General features: G+C 30.9%; 1 protein-coding gene across 2 annotated transcripts in view; it reads left to right on the top strand.

The window, feature by feature from the left end:
- The window catches only part of LOC124353889 (WD repeat domain phosphoinositide-interacting protein 3), a 39,292-nt gene extending 23,562 nt beyond the window's left edge, over positions 1–15,730 (top strand). For both annotated transcript variants that reach the window (XM_046803934.1, XM_046803935.1), the window contains 4 exons: positions 1,455–1,540; positions 4,318–4,419; positions 4,913–5,034; positions 11,088–15,730. In XM_046803934.1, the coding sequence (XP_046659890.1) occupies positions 1,455–1,540; positions 4,318–4,419; positions 4,913–5,034; positions 11,088–11,197 (420 nt within the window). In that variant the 3' untranslated portion in view covers positions 11,198–15,730. The remainder of the gene's footprint in view (positions 1–1,454; positions 1,541–4,317; positions 4,420–4,912; positions 5,035–11,087) is intronic.
- The last annotated feature ends 10,181 nt before the right edge of the window (positions 15,731–25,911 follow it).

The following is a 25,911-nucleotide window of genomic DNA, read 5'->3' as shown; positions in this document are numbered from 1 at the left end:
AGTTTTGTCAACAGTGTGATTTATTTTTAAATACACATTTTTATTAATACTACTGAGACTTTACGTACATTTTACCTCCCAACCACAATCACTTTATATATGAGGAAAACACTATACTAACTTTTATTTTAACCGTATTTATTAAAACAAACATTATTATGATAGGCGTTGAAACATAAAAACATGGCCTCAAACTCTGGAGTAAGTTAACAATTCATCATAACAACGTATAGCGATAGTAGTGCGTCACCCGTGCCACACACTCCGCCCAGTTGTAACCTATAGAGTGCGTCACCGGTGGACACACGCCGGCATTCTGAACGAAGCAGCGTGTGTCACCGGTGACGCACGTCGTCGTGAACGTGTTAAAAACAACTTACACATACATTTTCAATTCTCCCAAAATAATACTATCCTGTAATGGTTTTAATTTTATTGTTTTTTGTATTCTACATAAAATGTAACATTCTTTCTAAATCTAAAATCAATGTATCCTCTAGTACAGCCGAACCTTGAGCTATGTAATAACATTGAGAATTTATATTAAAAACTATTGACATTATTTAATGGATATGGAATTAACTCTTAGAAAAGTAGAAATAAAATATATCTGAGTATGCACTTGCATGCCAGCTTCATTAAAATTCATTTCTTATGTTGGGTTACAACTTTCTTTTACATAAAACCATATTTTTTTTTAATACTATTCAAACAATTTTGTAAAAAGATTTTTTGGTTTGATATTATAAAATGATACAAAAACAAATATTTTAATTTAATAACCAAAATTTACCACCAAAATATTTTTTTTATACATATGTAGGGTGTAACAGAAAGTTTGGGCTGACTATGCATTTTCAAATTCTATTGGTGATTCTAAGCTTAAAATTAAGAATAATTTTTTTCCAATTTCCACTTAGCTTGCCGCTAGCCGTCATTTTATATTTTTTTTTTATTAACAAATTATCTCAAAAACTATTTAGGCTAAAGAACCCAAATTTAGCTCTTAGGTTTAAATAGATAACTGGAAAATAAATATTATTATTTTCATAATATTAACAAAATGGCATCTGTTGAAAATATTTAAAGTTAAATTTTTAAAAACCAGTATAGTTATAACAAATTTACTACATACCAACTATTTGGATAATTCTATCATGCTATGTAATTTTATTATATTTGGGAGCGCCAAATATGTCATAGTTGAAAGGTGTTTGTTGCTTCTGGCTTGTAGAAAAGCATATTTAAAGTGGTCAAGACCACTTATGCAATTATATTTGTTAATGAAAAATACTACATGGTGACTAGCGGCTAAACAAAGTGGAAATTGGAAAAAATTATTCTTCATTTTTATCATAGAATAACACATTGAATCTGAAAATGCATAGCCAGCCCAACATTTTTGTTACATCCTGTATATTTGAGATAGACAATGTTTTATGAACATGTTACAGGGAACGTTAATCAGGGTGTTTGACACAACGACGGGTACAATGTTGAATGAGCTGAGAAGAGGAGCTAACACTGCACAGATTTACTGGTGAGATTTTTGTGCTGAAGGCTTAGCTCATCACTTAAGAACTGCCAAAATACGTTGTTTTTCTTTTTCATGGAATCTGCTTGAAGTTTTGCATACATTGCTATAACTCATGGGGCTGGCAAATTTCCTCCTCTGTCTATTTGTTTGTTTACGTCTACAGGATAGCTTGAGAACGTATTAAGCCGTAGACTTAAATTTAGCATAAAACTTAATTTCTACACATAATTGTAATATTGTGATTAAAGATGCTGCATGTTCCTCTGGGGATTTGGGTAAGCTTCAGTGAAATTTAACTTTGCAGGATATTTCGAGAACGGATTGATGTATAGGCATGAAATTACACATATTTTGTTATCACTCAGAAGGTTGGCAAAATTCCTCTTTTGTTTGTTCGTCTTACCATCTCTCTGAAATCAAAATGAGCTATAGATATGAAATATTGTGTGAACTTCAGTGAAACCTGTTACATGACACGTGGTGTGGCAGACTCCTACCTTGTACTCTATTAATAAAGAGTATATGATATTTCCTTATGATGAGAATCATTTCAAAGACATAACATTAATTTTATCCATTTATGTTATGTAGTACATTAGTAATCATAAATATAATAAAATTTTAGTCTTAACTTTTTTTTAAATTACATTTTGGCAATCTAAATAGGAATAAATAAGAATATTGATGATATTAAGAGAAGAAAGGAATGACGGAAAGCACAAGTATCCACTATATTAACCCCCACACAGCCCGCCACAGCTCTGGCTGTTGGGAGTCCTCCTAGTAGCTGAGGCATGACACCTACACTCTGAGATAAACGCAAATCATATTATCTAATAATAGGTTAAATATTTATAAGGTACCATGGTCTATTGTTTTGAATAAAATTTAAAAATTCTTAATACATTGTAAATATTGTTGTGAGAAAAACAATATTAAAGTATTTTATATACTTACTATGTCTAAAAACTGTAATATAATAATGTAAAAAATATTAATTATTTTAATGAAAATATTTTATTTGATGTATGCTTTTATATCACTTTTATTTTTTATTTAAAATATAAAACTAGTACCAAAATGTGATTCAATCTGAAGAGAAAGTTAATAGTTTTTGTATCCTAAGGGTTTAAAATTCAAATGTTGTTTTGAAGGGGTATTAATCCACAAAACATCTAATTGACGTGCACTAAACTTTACACATAACGGAGTCCACAGCTAAAAATGCTGTTCCTTTAGCCAGTACGGGTACAGTCTATGCTAAAAATAACAAATATAGAAATATTATACTGAGAATGATAATTTCAAGCTACAAGATTGAAGTTGTATGTGAAATCCTGATACAAATAAAGTTAATTAAACTAATACAATGGAATATTGGAGGACCTGACAAATCGAAACAAAAGATGTAGCGCACAGACAGACGGACTACCCTTTTACTTTATGATCCTAACATTAATAGATCTCTGAACCTACCCTATGTAACAAGTTTCAAGACTCTAAAACTTATCTATCAAGATTTATTGAACAGATACAGTGTATTATTTGTTAACTTTTGCTACACTTAATGGTGGCATATATCGATAAATATTTGTTAGCCTTTCATTGTATTAACACTTTGTACCCTGAGTCCGAGTACAGGTGGCGCCCAAGTATAGCTCGGGTCGTGTTATTTAATTGTATTATTTAGCTCAGTCATCTTATTTTTGGATCCAAACATTTTGATTATGTTCATTGGTTGTCTAAGTTTGTATTTGTTGGTTTTGAGATCCCTGGGTCACGTTTTAGTAATGAAATACTTATATTTTTCATCGTACTACAAGCGAGTCTAGACAGCTGATCGTCGGCACTGTCCGTTTGCTTTTTAGTGTTTCACGTTGTGTGTTGTTGTGAGTCTTAGTGATGTCTTGCTAAGTTTTCTCCAAATCTTGCCGACAAATACTGAAGCAAATGTTATTATAATGTATTCTAAATGTAAATTTAACTGTTTGTAAATAATCAGAACATTAGTTTCTTACTGAATGAGTAAAGGCAAATGCAAGCAATGTGGGGTTATCCGTGTGTTTTGTTTTGTATTTACACTCGCTTTGTTCTTTCTTCTCGACTTTCCGTTGATTTTCTTTAATATTATTTTTAAATAATATGGGTGATGAAATCAAAAGTGATACAATTTGCGATCTTTTGTTTGACTCCGAGTCGGAAAGTGACGATGATTTTGATACTCACCTGGGACCAAATATTGATTTTATGAACGATCTAAACGAAAATGTCCGAGATCCTGTATTTGATTCAGACCATTGTGCTTTAAAAATTACCACACTAAGGCAAACTACCTGAACTAACAAGCTATGTAGCAAAAACTTTTTTAGTATTTTTTACATAACATTCAATATTATTTAATAATTTTATTTTGAAAATAAACTTTATATTTGTATACATTTAAAAAAAGTATGTATCTCTATCTTTAAAAAGATATATAGTATGAGTTTATAACATAATTACTGTAATAACAGAATTTTTTAAAAGCATCATAAAATCCCCAGGGAGCCACGCCGAAACATGTATTAAGGGCCCAGGGTACAAAGTGTTAATATCAATTTAAAAAAAAGGCTTTTGATGTTATTCCAGGTACAAGTATTTTTCAAGCATTATTTAGAACTTGATGCCCCAACTAACCTATCAACTCATATATTTTATGCCTTCAGTGCATTTTTCACATGTAATAATCTCAGAAGTGAAAATGTCTGTGTACTGATCATTGCATTGTGTTTACATTTCAGTATAAATTTCAATCACAACTCCACATGGCTGTGTGTGTCCAGTGATCATGGCACTGTTCACATTTTCTCTGTTGAAGATCCAAAACTCAACCGACAGTCCAGGTCTGTAAATATTTTTTCTTTTTTTTTTTAAATTTTACCTTCTCTTTAGTGACTTGATTTGTAATTCTACTGAGACATTTTATTTTAGTTGCAAAACATTATCTTCAATAGTTTCCATCATGCATTGCCTAGCAGAAAATCCCCTCCAACATTTAGGGTTGAAGGGGATACTTTCTCTCTTCTAACATCTTCTATTAATCCTCTTCTCTTCTCTCCACGTTTTTCTGTAACTCTCCCCTCATGCATTCTTTGCCAATCTTTGTGTACATAGTGCAGGCCGCAGGGCAGACCATACCAGACCTGACTGCCCTCAATACCTACTAGTACAAGGTACTTGAATTATAAGTAACAGAATCAACAACCCCAGGAGGATTCACTTCTGGCTGTTTTATACTTGCCACTATAAAGCCAGTAAAAGTATATTATATGATGATGGTGTTTAAATACTATTATAAAAAGCAACTAATTAATTTAACTGTGTTTTCTTGAGCAGTCTTGCCTCAGCAACATTTCTACCGAAATACTTTGCGTCACGCTGGAGCTTCTGCAAGTTCCAGGTACCTGGAGCATCTCAGTGTATGTGTGCCTTTGGTGCAGACACCAACTCTGTAATTGGTAAGTATTAAATTAAGTAGCTGATATTTATCCACAAAGAATATATTTTAGTGAAGTCTTGCCTCAGCAACATCTCTCCCAAAGTACTCAGTGTCTTGCTGGAGCTTCTGCAAATTCCAGGTGCCTGGAGCATCCCAGTGTATGTGTACTTTTGATGCCAATGCCAATATTGGCATGGAGTATTAAAGTTGAATTTGTTCAAATACAGTTAATAAAATAGCTCTTCATACAGGGTGTCCCACGAGTAACCCGACAAAGTTCTCAGATGGTTTCCTTTTAATCAAAATAATAAAGTTCATATAAACATATGTCCGAAAACGATTTGTTAGCGAGCTACGACTAGCGAAAGATTTCACCCGATTTTCTAGGAAAGGATGGAAATAGTGACCCTGTTTTTATGGTGTGAAGATAGTTGTTAAATTTATTGGATTTTATGTAAAATGAACTTAAACATTGAATAAAATACATCCCAGACCTGTTAGATCACCCACTTTTGATATATCAGACAAAATATACAAAATTCTGTCTCGAAAAACATGATTTGTTTAGATTAGAAGTACATTAACTTAAACCATTAAAGTCATTAAATGGGTAATAAGCACACAAACTTTTTAACCAAAACTTTTAAAGAATTTAATTCCAAAGAGAATAATGTAAAGTAGACTAATAATAAACTAAAACGAACTTTAAAAAATTAATGTTTAATAAAATCAATACATACTAAAAATAAAAGAGGAAATGCAATATCTGTTTATTAAATGTAACCACGTGTAGCTTTTCTGATAGCATCTTGGTCGTTTTTAAGTAGTTGACAAGCGTTAAAAATTCGGTTCAATAATTAATTCTTCTTTGGAATTAACTGGTTCTGCGTATACAAGTTGCTTTAAATGACCCCAAAGGTAGTAATCCAAGGAGATTAAATCAGGAGACCTAAGAGGCTGATTAATTTGGTCCACCTTGACCTATCCATCTGCTTGGAAAACTTATCTGCAAGTGCTCTCTAACATTTTCAAAGTAATTTGCCAGTGCGCCATCATGTTAAATATCATTTGATGTCTTCTTTCAAGTGGTACATCTTCAAGTAGAACTGGCATTTGTTTCTCAAAAAAATTTTGTATACAAGAAAAATGTTGTAAGGCGGTTTTCAAAAACAAATGGGCCAATTAACTGGTCCTCAATTATACCACACCATACTTTTATCGAATCGAATATGAAAGTTTGACTCTACAACGGCTTTCGGATTTTCAGTTGACCAACGGTGACTATTTTCCAAATTTAGAATTCTGTATTTTGTAAACATTGATTCATCCTTAAATAAAAGACAACTTACATTATAATAAGATTTTCTAACACCCATCGACAAAACTGTAATCTTAATGCACTATCACCTGGATGAAGATTTTGAACTGTTTGTAAGTGATATGGATAAAAGTTGTTTTCTTTCAATGTTCTCCAGACTGTACTACGAGATATGTTTAATCTATTTGAAAGTTGGCGAGTGCTAAATTGAGAACTTCGTTATATCATGTCAATGATATTATTTTGTTCGCGTACAGGCTGTATTACAGGATGTTCTCTCGAACAATTAATGATTGGGAAAGATCTATTTGTTCATAAGTGACTGAAAACCAATGAAAAGAAACATAAGTAGTTGTCCTTCGGTTCGGAAATCGTCTTTCATATTCATATAGCTCCATGACTATTTCCGTTGACAAAACCATAACAAAAACAATATCTGCGTACTCATGATTTGAAAGTGTAAATGACATCTTGTCATTAAAAAAAGTATGAATAAAGTACAAATAATACAATAATACACATAGACTGCACAAGCCAAAGATGATAGACGAGTTACTGCAACAGCTGAATTGTTGGACAGCTGTACAATAATAACTTGTGTTCAGGTATTATTGCAGCAGTGGTACAGACTCTATTTTCAATTAACTAAAAGCGTTTCAATTGACACTTTAATTTTAAAAACTTGTTTCTCAACTTACAATGTTTTATACTGTAAATATTTTGTACTTGACTAACAAAAAGTCAGTAAAGGTTTTGTTGTTACAAAGAACGTTCATTTAATAAACAGATACTTAATTTTCTATCTTATTTGTCGTATGTGTTGATTTAATTAACATTAATTTTTTAAAGTTGGTGTTTGTTTATTATTAGTCTATTTTACACTATTCTCTTTAGAATTAAATTCTCTAAAAGTTTTGGTTAAAAAGTTTGTGTTTATTACTCATTTAATGAAGTTAATATACTTCAAATCTAAACAAATCATGTTTTTCAAGACCAAATTTTGCATATTTTGTCTGATATATCAGAAGTGGATGGTCTTAACAGGTCTGGGATATATTTTATTCAATTTTTAAGTTTGTTTTACATAAAATTCAATAAATTTAACAACTATCTATTCACCATAAAAACTTCAGTTTCACTTTATTTCTGTCCTTTCTTAGAAAATCGGGTGTAATCTTTCGCTAGCCGTAGCTCACTAACAAATCGTTTTCGGACATATGTTTATATGAACTTTTTCTTTATTTTGATGAGAGGAAACCACCTGAGAAGTTTGTCGGGTTACTCATGGGGCACCCTGTATATCAAAACAATTGTAGCTCAAAAGAACAATTTTTCTGCAAGATAAACTTTCACTAAGTATAGTAACTGAATATAGCATGTCTTTTTTATGTGAGAATATAGTTTTAAAACAGCTTCAATTTATTAATTTTTTTACATGCACTACAAAATAAAAATTTAATAAATGACTTACCTAAAAAAGAAATTTGAGATATCACCCATTGAAGTCAAAATATAAGTTCAAAATTATTCTTTGAAACATGTTGGCTATTTATTCACAACTAAAAATAACACTATTTATAAAAATAAGATAGCAGTTTTCTTCTAAATTTTATGCCCTTTCCAGAAATGTATATTTTTTTTGGCAAAAAAAATGTAAAAAAATTTCAAAAAATAAAAAACTAACATTTTAAACTAATTTTTTCACTTTATGACTTAATTTTTTTTAGTATGACTCATTTCCAGATGCCACTTTCCTCTTCCTCCCAGGCCTCAGAGGTCTCCAGAAATGCTCCAACGAGTGGAAGCATTTCCTGTGAACAACTATGTTGCATGCTGTGCACCAATACCTACTTCTCTTTTTTTCGTTTTTTTTTTAAACAAACTTCACAATAACGAGATAGTTGTCCGGGAAGGTGGTCAATGCTGTGACCAGCTCCATCACCTCCTGGTCCAGGTGCAGGTTGTGGATCTTGGGTTTCTGCCAGAGAGTCTACAGTTGAAATGATAAAATCTTTCCTTTCTAAGGGATGGTCTGATTTCAGTTTGTAAAGGACATAGCTGATGAACAGGCTCATGTCAACAAAATTGAAAAATAGTTTCTTCCAATATTTGGATGTAGTCCTACTACATGATGTGTGGTAAATTGACTTGTCAGAAACATCCACACCACCCATGAACTGGTTACATTTGTGAATTACCAAAGGCTGACCCCCTCTAATCTTTTCATGCTTCTAACAAGCCTATCTTCAGCATGACATCCAGTTGTTAAAACATAAACGGGTTTTCTTGTTGCCTTTTGCTCCAAGCTTTTTATTTATTACAGTTTGACTCAAATGTTTAGAAGACTTGTTTACAGTGCCAGTAAGGTAAGTCTTTCTATTGAAGAGTTTTTTGGCTAGAGGAAATTTAGTATAAAACTGATCCTTGAAAACATGATAATATTTGTCCAGTAAATTAGATTTTTTCCATAGTGTGTATGATTACTTTTTCTGTAAAAGGGTTTGGGTTTCCTCTAAGAAAGTCACTCCCACTGTACAGTTCTGTGTGAGTAATATAATTAGTTGCACTGTCGCACACTTCAAATTTTTTAATTCAATATCGAGCATGTCTTTTGTTAGGTAGGTATTGTATAAATGTGCATCGGTTTTACATTCCTACTAAAGACTCGCCTATGCACACATTTTGTCCAGGAACACAATAAAATTTGAACATCTTGTTCAAGTGGTCAAAGAAGTACCTTACCTTGGACCATGGATCATAACCCGGCTCCCCTCGTCTAAGGACTTGAGACAACGTCAAGTGTAGGTTACTATTAATATTGAAAAATCTATCACGGGACATAGTTCTGGGGTAAAACGGAATAAATTGAGAGGGCTTAGTGTCCCAGTATGTGGACATACATTTCCTAACTGTTGGGCCTACATTTATGATGATGACTTTTCTAACTCATCATAAGTAACATCAACCCATTTCTGTAGGCAAGAATGCCGTTTCATCTCATTTGAGGCTCGTTATTTTTTTTTAAATTATTGTTGTTAGCATAGTAATTGGTATGTCTTACTATGTGATTCATCACATTTACAGTGAAAAACAAGTAGAAGTATGAAATAGGAGACGAGTTTCTGGGAGGGAGATTTCTTGGACCAGTACTCCTGACTTGAAAATTGTTTTCAATATCAAGAGCGGGCTCTGGTGGATACGCTGTGATCCGCGTTGGTTGATTAGGAGCACTGAGAGGAATTGGTGCTATTGAAGTATTTGGCATAGGCATAAGTCTTCGTACAGGCAAAGGCGTATCTTGATTTGTGTCATCTTCAGAAGACGAAAGTTCTGTAGTATCAGGAACATATACTCCTCACCACTTGAAAAATCTTCTAAAGAGAAGCTGTCAGGAACGTCTTCTGCTTCAATGTCACTTTCGCTATCTTCAAATTCTAATTCTTCATTTATAAGTTCACAAATATCACTTGAAGGTAGATTTTCACGATCCATTTCAACAACACAACAACACAGCAAAACAAACTTGGTTTACAAGAACTGTCAGCTGAGAAACACAGCAGTTTCTGCTACGCAACAAATCACTTATTTTCACAGCATCACTAAGCCACAGTCTTTTAGATTTGGACAACAGTGACAGTACTGTATTATAAAAAATATATTTGTCTTTTCATTGATACTAATTTGGTGAATTGAAGCTCAAGAATAACGTAAATATTACGTAATTAAAAAGACGCTACATATATACGCACAATCGTGCGTTTAGCACTCATAATAAGCAATATATGTTCTCTTTTTTAAGAGTGATAATTATTTTGTAATTTCCTATAAAAACCAAAAATAATATAATTATTCATTTTTATCTGTTACAAGATGTTGGTGAAGTGTCGCATCAGCTAATAGTTTCTTGTGATGTACTTTGTGTCTCATTGGTAAACGATCTATAATGCACAAATGTTTTACAAATATATAAACAATGCAAAACAAACTGGTGCAATGTCAAATACAAATTACTAATGTTATACTTTATTGTATCATCTGCCAAAATTTATTAACATTTTTAATTAAAAAATTATCTAGATATTCTTTTCCAAGATTATAATATTTTTAATTAAACAAATTCAATTTTTCCTATAAAACTGTAAGTAATTTTGGGATTTGAAATCTGATGGAAGTTTGCTCTTTAAACGTAATCCCTTATATTGTGAATTTTTTTAAAGCATCTCATAATGATAAGCGAAGAGTATACATGTTGTTACGTCAAAAGACTGAAAGGCACAGAAATAAAAAAAGAGCTTAAATAAATGGTGGTGTTGGATCTACTCCATGGCATTTATTACGTCTATGGCTTGTGATAAAATATGATCACTTGGTTGGCACTTAAAGAGTTGAATGTTGTGTTTGCATACATTTTGTTTAGTTTGAGAACAAATTTAGAGTTTTATAGTTTTGTAATAAATATAGATTTCAATCTGACCACTTCATCATTTAAAAATATGTCCTATTGGTAAAATAACAAATATAACTGTTCGTGGGCTTTCTCCTATCTTTTAATAATTTAGATACATCTAGTAATATTTTGACATTATTAATAAATGTTTTATCTATCTGCATTCTTTCTTCTTTCCCTGCATATATATGTTTTGACAGAGAGTAAATGACATTGTAATAAAAAAAAATCTACCCAGCCTTGGGACTTTTCATGTTTCTTCACTGATCTTTTCACATTCCTTCTTTTATCTTTCTATTTGTTCCAGTTATCTGTGCTGATGGAAGCTACTACAAGTTCCTTTTTAACAGCAAGGGTGAGTGTTGGCGTGTTGTCTCACGCCAGTTTCTGGAGATGACGGACGAACGAGATTGGTAGTACGTCTGTACATGGAGACCTCGGAGCCTAGAGGATCCGAGTTCTGAATCATCGAAATTGTATTTATTTGAGTTGTGGCTTCATACAGGATCTTATTCGAACGTTAAGAGAAAAGGACCACTATTTTTTTTGTAATAAATCGCTTGTAATTTTGCCAAAGCTTAGATTATTGTAGTATTTGTTTTTACGGTTCTACTTGTGTATCATTGTGTCTGAAGATTATTTTATTTGCAACTATTACTTTGTTGCTTACAAAAAATTAAAGAATTAATTTAATATTAATTTACGCTGTTTAATTGTTTACAGTCTTATTACTTACATTAGATTTTGAGCACATGACATTACAATGTTATCTAATTATACTTAAACTCATATAAAATAGGACTATGTGGTAGTTAAATAGATTAAATTTTTAGTCAATGCCAACAATGCAACTTGTAAAAAAGGAAATACACATTGTGTTAAGATAGCTTTTGTAAACGTATTTTATAGTCTAAAACAAAATTGTTGTAAAACATACAAAATTATTTGTACATGATTCAAATTTTACTGTACAGTATAATATTTTCACTGCTGTACCATACAAATTGCTTTAAACGGTTTTTGCTGTTAAATATGATAAAAAGTTGTTTGGAAAACTTTTTAGTATAAAATAAGGTTCTATTCTTGTACATATCAAGTATATTTGTGGAATTGATCATCTATAAGTTTATTATTTATTAAATTTATTTGTAGGAATATAATTTTCAATGTTTAAAACTTAGATTATATATTCTTGTATTATAACTAAGGGAACATATTAATTGATATTAGCGTTTCTTTTATGACACGAATTTATTTAAGTAGAAAATTAAATTTGTATAATATTAAATTACTGGTAAAATGTATATAATATTTTTAAATACGATTTTGTAAAATATTAGGCAAACATGGTGCTATTAAAAGTTTTATTGTAAAAACAAAAAATAAGGAAAAAAGATGTAGTGTAGTGTGTAATGTACATATAAAAAGAAGAAATATGCAAAGTCTTTGTTGTAACAATATGTTTTGTTTGTGTATAGATATTAATTTCTTCTTAATTTTCTTCTTTTTCTACTTTTGTTAATAATTATTTGTTAGCATAGGTTAAGTTTTTGTGTATGTGTGGAAATGTTATAGTTGTTAAAACCAGTTTTAACTGGTTGGAAAGAACTAAATTTGTAAATGAAGATGAGTTGTGTAACTAGTCTAATAACATTAGTTCCGGTGATTTGAATTGCTAGTCTAAATTTATTGCATTTTCGTGTTAAGAAGTTTTGCTGAATATTGTAGTTTTTTATCGTCTTGTAATATTTTAGTGAGAAATGAGTAATTGTTTACTCTTATGAAGCTTCATTGTACAATGTTAAAACAAATCTTAATGGCCCATGGGAGTAATTTTATGAACATTAAAACTAAAAATGGGTTAGTTCCAAGTATTTTCAAATTCAGTTTAGATTCTAAAGTGTTAATCTGGGTTTTATAATTTGTGCTCAGTAGTTATTTATGACAAAAATGATTAGTTACATCAAAATATTTAGTATACATTTGGGATAACCAATCTATAAAAGCACATACAAGCTATTATCGTAGATTAAAACTATAAACTGTTTATATTTCTGCATTTCGTAATGAAGAAGCATGTTACATTTCAGTGTAATGTTTTCACAAACATTTCAGATGCTAGATTCAGTGAAAGAAGTGATGAAAAAGAGAATCATCATTGACTTATCCTAAGTTAAACCAAAATAATAATATTATACATTCATTTAAACTGCCAACAATCACAAATACTGTCTTAACATTTTCTTTCTGATTAATTAAATTTATGTCTTTAACTTTAAATATTCTATATACTGTAAACTACAGACATAGTACAATCCGTTTTAACTGCTTTGCCAAATTTATGTGCATAAAAAGGATATATGATGTGGAGATAATAAACGACCACATGGCTTCACTTACATCTCTTGTGCCACCAAACAATCACCAGTATCACTATTGATTTGAGATCAAGTCGCAGATAATTTGATGATTGTTGCTCATGGTTTTTGAACCATTTTAATTCCAGACATAATTTTTTGTGCATGTATAAGACCTAGTTCTCATCTGACATTCTTAAAGTTGTTTATTCAACATACTACAGACTGTCTTGTTTATTTATAATATTATTTTTTTTATTGGTTCATAACATTCTAATACTGGCTTATCATATCATTTATATCAAGATTAAAAAAAATTTTTTTGAACAACAAAAAAACATTACTGATATTGTTGTTTTCAGATTGTTTCAAATTTGAATTAAAGTAGAGGGGTGTGCCAAACCAATCCAGATGCATCATTTAAGCCGTAGAAAGGTTCTGCTAACAGCTCCGTTGCAACAATTTTGTTATGTCTCATCGCGTCATGTATATCAGACTTATTTAGTTGCAATGTAGTTAAGTTAAGGTCTTGCCAATTAATAATCAATGGTTGAAATTCTAATAACTGTTACAAACACATCAACATCCTCCCATATTTTGTTCCAATGGCAGGCGGTTCCGTAACCCCAAATACAGAGCGTCATGATGAGGCAGTTCCAGTTCTCGTTCCAGTACTAATACCAGCCCAGAATCTGTTGAAATGGTCACATTGTGGCAACAGCTTTACTGGATCCTCGCATTTTTTGTTCCAATGGCAGGTGGTTCCGTAACCCCAAATACAGAGTGTCGTGATGAGGCAGTTCCAGTTCTCGTTCCAGTACTAATACCAGCCCAAAATCTGTTGCAATGGTCACATTGTGGCAACAGCTCTACTGGATCCTCCCATTTATTGTTCCAATGGCAGGTGGTTCTGTAACCCCAAATACAGAGTGTCGTGATGAGGCAGTTCCAGTGGTGCGCCGATAGCTGAAAGCACAAAAATCACTAATGGGAAAATAAAATTATATAATTACAAATAACTAACGACGGGTATGTAGACAGTTCATTATCTGAAGAAGTAAATAATAGACAAAAGATTAGATGTCTGACATCAACTTGAGCCGCAAACGCATGAACTGTCATACTCAGTTTGTTATGTTAATGGTTCAAACGCGTCGCATGACATGTTTTCTGCAGACAATTTTCCTTTTCTGAATATATTTATCATAATTTTACAATTATGATTTCTAATCTTAATTTTAAGTCAGTTTTCTGTAGATATCTGGAAAAAACCAATGTTTACCAATGTGTTATGTTAATGGTTCAAACGCGTCGCATGACATGTTTTCTGCAGACAATTTTCCTTTTCTGAATATATTTATCATAATTTTACAATTATGATTTCTAATCTTAATTTTAAGTTAGTTTTCTGTAGATATCTGGAAAAAACCAATGTTTACTCTTCTGGGACATTTTATTTGTGTTTTAAAAAAAGGACATCATCATTGAAATAATTAAACATTCATATATAATTTAAGTCAGTACTGGAATTGAATATGAAGTAACGAATTACAGTCTAATTCCTTTGCGTGAAATTAGAATTCAAACACAAAGTAACTGATTAATTGTTAACACCAATGGTTCTAAAATGTAAAATTTTTCTTAATACTGATTAAGAATTTGATACTCAACTGCTAATGTTTTCTTTCTTGTTGCTGCTGTTTTTAAACATTGCTATATATTTTAATTGGTATTAATTTAGTACCAAATGCTGAACAGTACTTTTTGAAATAAGTTTCAACTGGGAAGTAGTTAATCCTGGTGAAAGTTCGTGATATATGTTAGTGAATTTGGAAATCATTTAATGTAGTGAGATTTTTAAATATAGGTGTTTGGTTTATATGGAGTAGTTTTCCACCGTATAATGAGAAAAATAAAAATAACCGGTGATAATATTAATTTTGCAATGAGCAAGCATTTATAATAAACGCATGAACTGTACATCATAAACAGTGTGTACAATAGAAAACTAATTTTTGTAAACAGTTGTGAAATTTTGTAAAAGTGACGTGATTTCAATTACGTGATATAATTGTGATCAATATGAAGTGAAAATTTCAGGTGAATTCTTTTTGAAACATCATAAATTATTTATTATTTTGATTTGCAGTGCAAAATTAATACACAACATTTTATTTTTTATAATTTTTTGTCTACTATGTGTTTAATGATAAGGTAATATAATAAGGCTCAAAGTGATGTATACATTTGTATTTATAATGTGTTTGTGTGTTATTGTTACTATAATTATGTATTCAAAATGCATTTCCGAAAACAATGAAACATTTTGCATGTATGTAACTAAAAGAAAACCTATTAAATAGGTTAAGAATATATTCAAAGTAAAGTATTGATTATGTGGAGGAAATCTATGTGTGCCATGATGTTTTGTTAAAAAGAAAAGCATCAGATGTACAATTTGAATGGATTATATAAATACACATTGTATTATATTGATTGTTCATGGAAGTTATTAGTTAGAAGCTTTGAGAATAATTTTGTCAAATGTTGGGTTGTATAATTTTATTGTTTAAATAAAGTAAATAGAAATTTTCAGAATATTTATTTTGAAACCCTTTTTATAGAAGAGTGACAAAGGTCTTATTACTAAAACTTTGTGGTTATCCGAGTGTTTCATTTCCATCTTATATGCATTGCAAAGTTACAAAACTGGTGAAATTGACAAGTTATTGTAACCTAATTCTTAAAACAAAATTCAGTCAATTTACAATCATCCCTATATGGCGTAATTATATTAAAGTGCAACACTTTTAAACTTTTGAAAATACTAACTCCTACTTTTGGAAATGTCCACAATAGTTTATTGACGAAATTTGTGTTAAAATATTAATATGTTTTCTTCTCAAAAATGTGTACAGCTAATTTTTAAAACAGTTATAGGCTAAAAAATGTACTCAGTTACATAAACAAGGTGGCCACCCAATTGGGAATAAGCCGGGAATATTTCTGTAAAACCGGGAAAATCTCAAAAACAATTATTCCATTTCTAAGAACTATTGAAATAAAGAAATAATATGACTGCTGATTAATCTCAAAACATCCTGTATTATGAGACGTGGTCCGTGAAACTGTGAATGAAGATTGACATATTATGTTCACGAGCCCTATCTGACACTGGTTAAGTAAAGTTGTGTATAGTATTACAATAGAGTATCCACGGTTGGAGGGACCAAAAATTGTATGCGTTTATGTAATTAAATAAAGTATGAGGTAAGGACAAATTAACTGAACTAGAGTAAATATAATATAATTGGCTGAACTTTACCAAAGCCTTTCACTCGTGAGGCTGGAAAAATTTTATTTCTGTGAAGATTTGTTGGTACCAAATGATTTTTACCTCCTAAGTTTTTATCTCTGTTTCTTACAAAGTATAGACTTAAATTGTGTAATACCTAATAACTTTCCTTTCTGTGATGTTTGAAAAATACATGTATCCAATTTGGAAAAAAAGAGAACAAACAATTACTGTCACAGTGCTACCATGGAGCAGATTACAGTCCAGCATTGCGAGTTAGAAGACTGGGGTGCATGAACTCTCAGTACGAGACAATAATTTTGCTGGTACAAAACATTTTTCAATACAACCAACAAATAAACCAAATACTTTCATCGGAACTCTACTTTTAACTTTACCTTTTGGGAAAACAAGCCTAAGAATGTCACGCTACTTCAAAGGAATTTGCAGAGATTTGGAGTAATGAATATATTTTTAAAACTGGAAGTCGTTTCCTCTACCTTCCCCTTTTAAATAATGGTAGCTTACAAATGAGCTTGCAAAATATATTGTATATACGTAAACATTTATGGATATATTAAATTTATAGAAAATTTATTTATGTACAACTACACAAAGTACGATGTTTCGATAAAATTAGTGATCGTCTGTATATCACCTGAGCTGCTAGCGTCTGTGTATGGAATCAGCACACACACTGGGGTTGAAAAATACAGACAGAAAATACAACCTTCAAATAAAATATTATTTTTACATCACAGTATTTTATTTCTGTATGTTTATAGTTTTTATACATAAGGAATTTAAAAACACTTTTTAGCAATCTGTAATTAGCGTATTGCAGATCAGCTCTTGCCTGCAAATAGATATATTTAGATTCGAGATTCAGCTTCCATACCACCATTTTTAATATTGTAAAATCGTAATTATCCAAGCGTTTTTAAGCACATCTGTTGGTATTGGAATCAATCTATCCCTAGTCAAAACTCAAGGAACATTATAAAAGTTCTTGCTTAATCCACACGGAGTCCAAAATTTATATATAATTAATGTTTTTCCAGATTATCATAATTGTGGCAGTCTAGGTTACAGTACCGTGAAGTTATCGTGCTTCCGAATATTTCTCACTGCCGGCCAATATATGAAGAATGCATCACAAAGTTATCTGCTACAGAAATTAAAGTGCAGTTAATTTTCGTTCTGTACAATAAGTAGACACCAGTACATAACAACCTTCCATAGTTACCCCCAGAATACGAGCACAATTAATGTTATCAATTATTGATTCTTAAATATTTTATGTTTGCCCTTTAAGAAAATACAAAAAAAGAATCATCCCGTCACGACAACACAACTATAAAGTACATAAATTCAATAAAGGTTGTGGTTTAAGTCACAACGTGTTCGTTTGAGTATAGTCATGAACTTCGAAACAACATGACGAAAGGGTCCTCGTATACATTGGATTATTTGGTTTGAACAGTTCAAATACTGTCCAACCGATTGCCACATGTGCAGAGAAGTTGTTCAGATGAATAGTTGTTTAGATGATGAGATTTCTACCAGATGTCTTCCACCCAATGCTGCTGTAACGACAAAAATTGATGTGCAAGGTAGATTCAGCCACCTGGCCATCTGCAGACTGGCAAAAATATTAAGCTGCATTTAGAGTAGCAAGTATAGTTGCGAGAGAATTTGTCGAGTAACTACTGTTGCATAATGTGAACAAGATAAGCAATTTTATTTGTGAGAACTGTAGCAAGTAGTTACTGCGGGTGTATCAGTAGGTGTTGCGGAAATCAATATGAAGTCTGTTCATACACGGCAGTGATGTCTCGGCAATGTTTATAATTGAAACTTTAATGGCCGATACTGCTCTCCAGTTCTTGCAAACAACTGTCTGACACTGGTTGTGGTAGAAGTTGCTAGATCTCTTGCACCCGTTTAGACTAGCGATTATTACTTTCAGACACAAAACTTTTGCAACTGTTTGCCAGTGTAAATGCAGATAGTTCAGTCGAGGTTTGGATGTGATCGTGATCTCAAAACATAACATCACTATCTTAGTTTTAACCTATGTAATCTGACATCCAATCAAAATGTGTGTATGAGGAGCGATCGTTCATAGACCAAGCAAAGCCTCGGCCGTGTTATGAATGGTAAGTGGTATACTGTGAGCGTTAGAGCGGCAACAAGTTTAATGTTTGTATTGCACGTAGAGAGAAAGCTCGACACTGTCCATCGTAGATATGAGCAGCATGGTGGTACCACAGTGTCGCTGATCCACTGCATATTCCAGACATTAAATTTATCTCCTGCTGCTCAACCCTCAGGTAATTGGCATTGCTTTGCATCATGTCGGACCCAAACGCCCTCTTCTCAGCTCTACTTGTTGACGCAATTCCACTATTTTCTTCTCCTAAAGGTGTCTTATCAAGTCTGGTAAAAATTCAACTGACATTCTGGTGTGCAGTACTCAAAAAACCGGGTTGCATCTCTTATCAATAAAACCGTTAAAAAGACGATAATATTACCCAAATCAAACTCTAAGCTTGTTTATAGAATGAATGCTATACATTTTAGGCCTGCACAATCTATCTACCAAATGTATTTTCAAAATGCTATTCTCACTCAAGAATAAGAGTTGGACAACTTCGTACCCATTTTGGTGATTAAATAAAACTTAAAACAGAAAAACACTGTTTGTAAAACGGCCACTACCGCTTTACCGAGTACATCTACCGCTCATATAGTTGCTGAGGCCTGAGACGGAGGGTCGGTCGGCTTAATAGTCCAATGGATTATTATGTGTCTGGAGGCTTGTCGTGACACAGGGATAGAACTGACCATTATAAACTCTAATACACTAATAGAGTTAATTAGTTATGTTTAATCTCAGCAGTGACAATCACTCTTTATTACTGCACTAATGTGGTAACATTACATTAACACTTTAGTCATCTGATTGGCCATATAAAGAAATCTTGGAACAAGAATGCTGTGCAATTTTTATAACCTGATGTCTCATGGTGTTAGTCTGAGATAACAACAAAAGTAAACACACAAGTGAAGTACTTACTTTATTTATTTAATTACCTCAACCATTGCTTAATGCAGAAATTAAATAAAATATTTTTATTCCTGAATATCCTGAAAAAGAAGTTAGGTAAAGTGGTACCTTTCCCATTATGTAAACTCTTACACAGCACTCTTGCAATTACTGAAACTCATCTTCATCTTTTGCAACTTCTTCATGCTGTAACAGACGCCTTTACATAATTTTTTGGGTCTGACCTAAATTGCATTTAGTTCAGTGGCTGTATGTCCTTCAAATCAATACAAAATCTTTTTGAAACAATATCATTTTCCAAGAGACATGTAATTGATACCCCATTTAGCAAAGAACTATTTCTTAATCGAATTACCTCCCCAGTTCTAATCTTGTACACAAAATTTAATTTTCTAGAGTCGCAAAGTACCAGACCATAACAAATGCAACATAAAATATCTTTCCAGTAAATATGCAATCCAGTTTAATATTCCACAGTTCCATAATAAATATTATGTATATTTACTGTAATTTTGTACATTATTGAAGAGTAACTTATTATTGAGATAATACCATTATACATAACTAGTGAGGTATATTATAACAACAATAGATTATCTGCAATTGGAGGGACAAAAATGTACACTTTAGTGTTTGATAATTTTTGAAGGAAGAAAAGAAGGAAGGTTGTCATTTCTTTTAATATCATATTTATTGTTATACTGTGCTCCAAGCTAGTATATAGTAATGTTACCATTTATTCAAAATATATTTGTATGAATCATGTCAAAATAAATACAACCTTTATTCACAACACTGAGTTACTAAAAATATTTGTCAGATTTACACCTGACATTATTATTACTTATCACATTGTCCAACTTAAAGTAAGTAATTGGCAATTTCCATCTATATATTTCTGACATAGGTTCAAAAATTATCAGTTGTTTGTTTCCTTATTAAAAATTATGTAACTATTTTTAACAAAGTTGTTTATGGTTCTTTTATTTTCACTCCTGATTTATTAATATTTTATTATTATTAATAGCCAAATTTAACATGGTAGTACTTAATTTTCTTTAGTTTTCAACTGAATATATCACAACAAATTGATTTCAATATTCATTAAATATGTATTTAGGGAGCTCTCCTAAATTATTTACAAGTTTTGTAAAGAAAAATGAGAAGAAACCCCCTGAGATAGATGTAATGGGTTTAGCAGTGGCCCTTACATCTAATTGTGGTACTTGGAAGTAATAGCAGAGTAGTTGTAACTGTAAGTTAGACTTGTACACTTAATCATAAGTAACATCAAATATTTCTGTTCATACCCCGTCAAAACGTAACTCACACAATTAAATTATTGAAATATTCAGCCTTCCTGTGAAAAGTCAACTTCAGTCAAAGAGGTAACCCGGAAAACTGCTGAAAAGCATTAACCATTATTATCACTGGTATCCAAATTTTCAAAAAGGGTTGAAAGAATCAACTACAGATTCATACCTTTCCTCAAACAGCATAACCTTGTCACCAAGTCTCAACAAAGATTATTTCAAGGCAAATCGATGATTTCTACTATTATCAGCCTTGTAGAATACATTGTAGATATAATAGACGAAGAACAGATTACCTTCACAATTTTCTCAAGGCTGTTAATTGCTTAGGACATAAGCTTATTCGTAGAAAACAAAACTGCTTGAGTTAAAAAGTTTAGCAATAAAATGGTTTACAAGTTACATTTCAGGATGATCTTAGATAGTGGAGCTCAAACTTAATGTTTGTCAACAGTGTTATTGCTATTCCAGTCCACTACAATGAGGTATGCCACGTCTGTAGTATGATCAGTCCTGTTCATTCCTTTCTTTAACAACTTTTCAAGACTACATCCACCATTTCAGTGCCAATAATTCCTGCTTCATGTATACTGACGACATAACAATCCATATAGAAAGTAACACTGCATGGTAACCTTTTTATAATTTGTTTAAACTGTCTAAAAACTGCTTTTAAGTGTTACAAAATTAATGACGATTTAGTAGTAAATCCCTTTAAATAAAGTTCAGCAAGAAGAAATTAATAAGATACCTTCCATCATATAGGATAACTAAGTAAAATTCACTGATGTGAAACTGAATGACAAACTTACAATGAAAACATCAACCAACTATGGAAAACAGAAAAATCTGCAATACATTCACTAGTGGAATCACAGTTCAACAGAAAAATCTGCAATATGTTCACTAGTTGAATCACAGGTCAACAGAAAAATCTGCAATACGTTCACTAGTCGAATCACAGGTCAACAGAAAAATCTGCAATACGTTCACAAGTCGAATCACAGGTCAACAGAAAAATCTGCAATACGTTCACTAGTCGAATCACAGATCAACAGAAAAATCTGCAATACGTTCACTAGTCGAATCACAGGTCAACAGAAAAATCTGCAATACGTTCACTAGTCGAATCACAGGTCAACAGAAAAATCTGCAATATGTTCACTATTTGAATCACAGGTCAGTATGGCCTGGCAGAATGGGGTAGGTTACAAATTGAAAATCCTGGCAGAATATTCTGCATAAAAGACAGGGAATTGTCTTGCTGATCTCCATCTAGCTGAAACTGCTGAAACATTAGTTTTAACGTTTTATTAATGTTTCAATATACTCCTCCTTATTTTGAAAGAATTTGGATGGGGATTCAACAGGCATTATTGTTTTGAGTTTCCAATTGTGTACAAGTATGGGTAACAAGCCCCAATTCAAAATTTTGTGAATAGGAACCTCTTTTATGTGGTACATAAAAATAGAGTAAAAATAAAAGTTTGTATCAAAACTACTGGTCATATTACTGATTCAGTAGCAGCTCCACTTCATAGATATGTGTTTTTGAAAAATTTAAAAGATGTACAAGGACTAATCCATCTGAAATTAAATTTGGAAATTTTTAGGTATTTAATGTACATACACAGAGTGTATATAACTTATGTTAATATGAATTCTCTTCTTAAAAAAAATTGAGAACCAAATATTGGTAAACTTTATGAATTTTAGTACATCTTACTTAGGATACTTCTTCAGACGTAACATTGTAAAAATATTTACAAATATAAAATTACTGAACTAACTAGAAAATATAAACAATAAAAAATAATAGAAATAAAATAATGAACAGTGAACAAATACCTCATGGCTGATATTTCATCAGAAATACCAGAGTAAAAATACAAATTTTATAAATTAACAAAGGTTTAAACCGAAAGGAAATTTTGATTGTAATATAAGTTGATGAGCAGTTTTGCTCCTTCTCAAATTAAACCTGTTTATATTTTTGTTAGTATGCTATGCTACATTACTGATGCCTTTTAATTTATATCAATTTTCATTTTTTTCCTGATTGTGAACATCCCTGGAATGTACAGCGAGGGGTTGGTCATTTTCATGAACAATACTGTAACGGTGACCTCTCATTCTAATATGAAAGGGTTAGGGGTTTGGCTTATATATTGTTAATTAAAAACATTACAATTTAGCTGATATATTATGTTGCTTGAATTTCAATCAATAGCTCCTTTAATTGGATATGTTTTATTAGTTATGTTATTGCTAACATTTGGACTAGAGGACATTATTTTGCATGTACCACACCATGGTTTTTGACAGGGTTTACCACCGTTAAATTGTTTTCCATAATTTTTGTTTTTAGGATTGGTTTGGACTAACATATTTTTTAATTTTTTTGGTCTTATAAATATATATTTGTATATAGTATAGTTTTAAATGTGTTGCAATCAGAGTTTAGTTTTTAGATATTTACTATCCTCATATTATGCACTACTAAAAACTATTTAAAAACGTTTGTTTATTTTCAGCAGCTTTTAAACAAATTGAGATGAATACATATTTTTGTGTCATAATTCTAATTGTCGTGCTCCTTCCATTTACACAAAACATAACAGAAGTTCTTATTTGAAAATTATTTAACTATTATTGAAGTTGTTACACATATTTGTTTGGATATAAAATATTAGTAGCTTTTGCAACTAAGAACAATCTCTATTTAACAATTTACAGAAGTTACAAATTACAAATCATTCATGAGACATTCTAAGTAGATACTTTGGACAGACTGAATCTGTACAATTTCTGAAGTTTAAATCAGGCTGTTATATTTTAATAGTAAAAGGTTTTATATCAGTTACGTTTTTAAAATTTATATTAATTAAGTTTAACACATTCTTATTCATTTTAATTGACATCCCTTATGATTAATTATTCAAACTTAAAATTTGTTATTTACTATTATTAACCTGATTTTTGTTACAAATATTTTTTATTCTGAAAGTTTTCTGAAGACACCCTGAGTATTCAGTAACTTTGCTATTTATTTTTCACTTTATAGAAACAAACATAAATTCTCAATAGAGTAGGTATATTATTTTACTCTATAAGTGTAATTCTTTAACCTGATAAAATTATTGCTACTCATATAATAAATAATATTGAATATTGAATCCCATATATTGTTAAATGCAATTGCTGAATTGACAGTTCTTGGAATAATTTAATATTTTTCAGGGGGTTAAAACTTGAAACTAACACAATATAATAAATATATGTGACAGGGGAAAATATTTATAAATTTAAGTAACCAATTAATAAACATTAAATCATATTTTTTATCATCGTAATAAAAAAATCAAGGTAAACTTTTAAAATTTAATGATCTTAAACCTTGAAAATTGTTTAACATATTTGATTTATCATATTAATTGCAATAATTACTACAGAATTAATTGAAAGCATGTTCTAAAAATATGATTATACATTTCTAATTTTTTTGTTATTCCAAATCAGATCAATAACAGTGGTAAAATTCTGCTTTCCTGAAAAAAAAAAATCAAATTGAACAATTATGTACAGTGTGTGAACAAAATGTAAAGTATAGTCGAGCTTCTAATATATTAATAGATATGTATAATTAGTCATATTTAGTGGCATAAAATATATATTTGAGTTGCAATAGGAGTAGAAAATAAACTATCACCTAATACAACATTTCATAGAAATATAATTAACAAAATATTTGACATAGCTTTGTGTATGAATAAGATGGTGAATTGGCAAACTTATTTCTATGATAGAATAAATCGCTTTTCAACCTAGAGTGTAAGGATGTATTTGTTTGTAAGACTTCTATTCGTCTGTTTTAAGATTTGTAAAGACATATGCTGTTATAGAATCTATCTTATTCATAAACAAACCTAAGTCAATTTAATCTTTATAAATAACCTATTCTCTAGATAGATATTTAAGGCTTCAACACAACTACTTATTACTTATGAAAACTCCTTGGTAACTCAAACTAATGCTGGTTTGTAAAATTGGGTATTTTCAATTTTATGTGTTTTATAAGAAATGTGAGTATATTTTCAATTATGACACTTTTATCATAGTACAGTATTATTTTTTTTATAGTCCAGTATTATATAAACTCACAAAATTACAAATTTCATCTTTTTAGGTAAATATGATAGACAGTGGCGTAAATAACTGGATTCGAAAACTAAATAAGGTAAAGTAGACCAGCATATTTTTTATAAAATATCAATAAAAATTTACACCAAAAATTTGATCATTTTACAAACCAGCAAACTTATTGAAATGCGAGTAAATCACAGTGAGAAAATTATACTGTAACAAACTGATTGTGCTGTTATATTTATAACATGTGATTGTTCGTAATAATTTATAATATTTATTGTATTTCTATAAATCTAATCTATATTTTAAAATATTCTTTGATATCATAATGACGTAGTCTACTGCAGTTTCCGTGCTGTTAGGCACTATGTGCTCCGATCTAGCTAAGTGATGTAGTTCTTGGTGGAATTTTGGGGATGCCACTTTTCATTTGATTTTAGGTAACATTACTGATTTCTGGGAAATGCACCCACACATCAGTGCCTTTTTGGGTAAAAAAAACTGATCAGATTAGTTTTCGGAATATATGACCACTAATCAACTAATTTGAGTTATTTTTAAAGTAGCTGAATTATTGTTATATCGCAGAAGCCGACAACCAATTTGAATTGTGTAAATACACAACATGTTTTTCTTGAAATTGTTAGAAATCAGTTGATTGTCAGCCGCACTAGTTTTTTTATTTAGATCTTAATGGGAGGGTATCACAAGTGTTAAAATACAAAATCATAACTTTTTCTCAGATTTTATTTTTTAGTGGACATATTTAAAACTAATTGTCAGACATATAAAAATGTGAATCAATGTCGGCCAACCATACTCTAATAGTTGCAACTTATAGTCGCTATCTAGTTGTCTGACAGTAATGCTACTATTATTTATATGTCTGACATTCAGTTGTAAGTTAATCAAGCTAGAAAAATTTTTTTGTTTAAAGGTTATTTTTGACG

The sequence above is a fragment of the Homalodisca vitripennis genome, chromosome 2 (assembly GCF_021130785.1).
Source record: "Homalodisca vitripennis isolate AUS2020 chromosome 2, UT_GWSS_2.1, whole genome shotgun sequence".
NCBI classification, from domain to species: domain Eukaryota; kingdom Metazoa; phylum Arthropoda; class Insecta; order Hemiptera; family Cicadellidae; genus Homalodisca; species Homalodisca vitripennis.
This window is presented reverse-complemented; position numbering and strand designations above follow the sequence as displayed.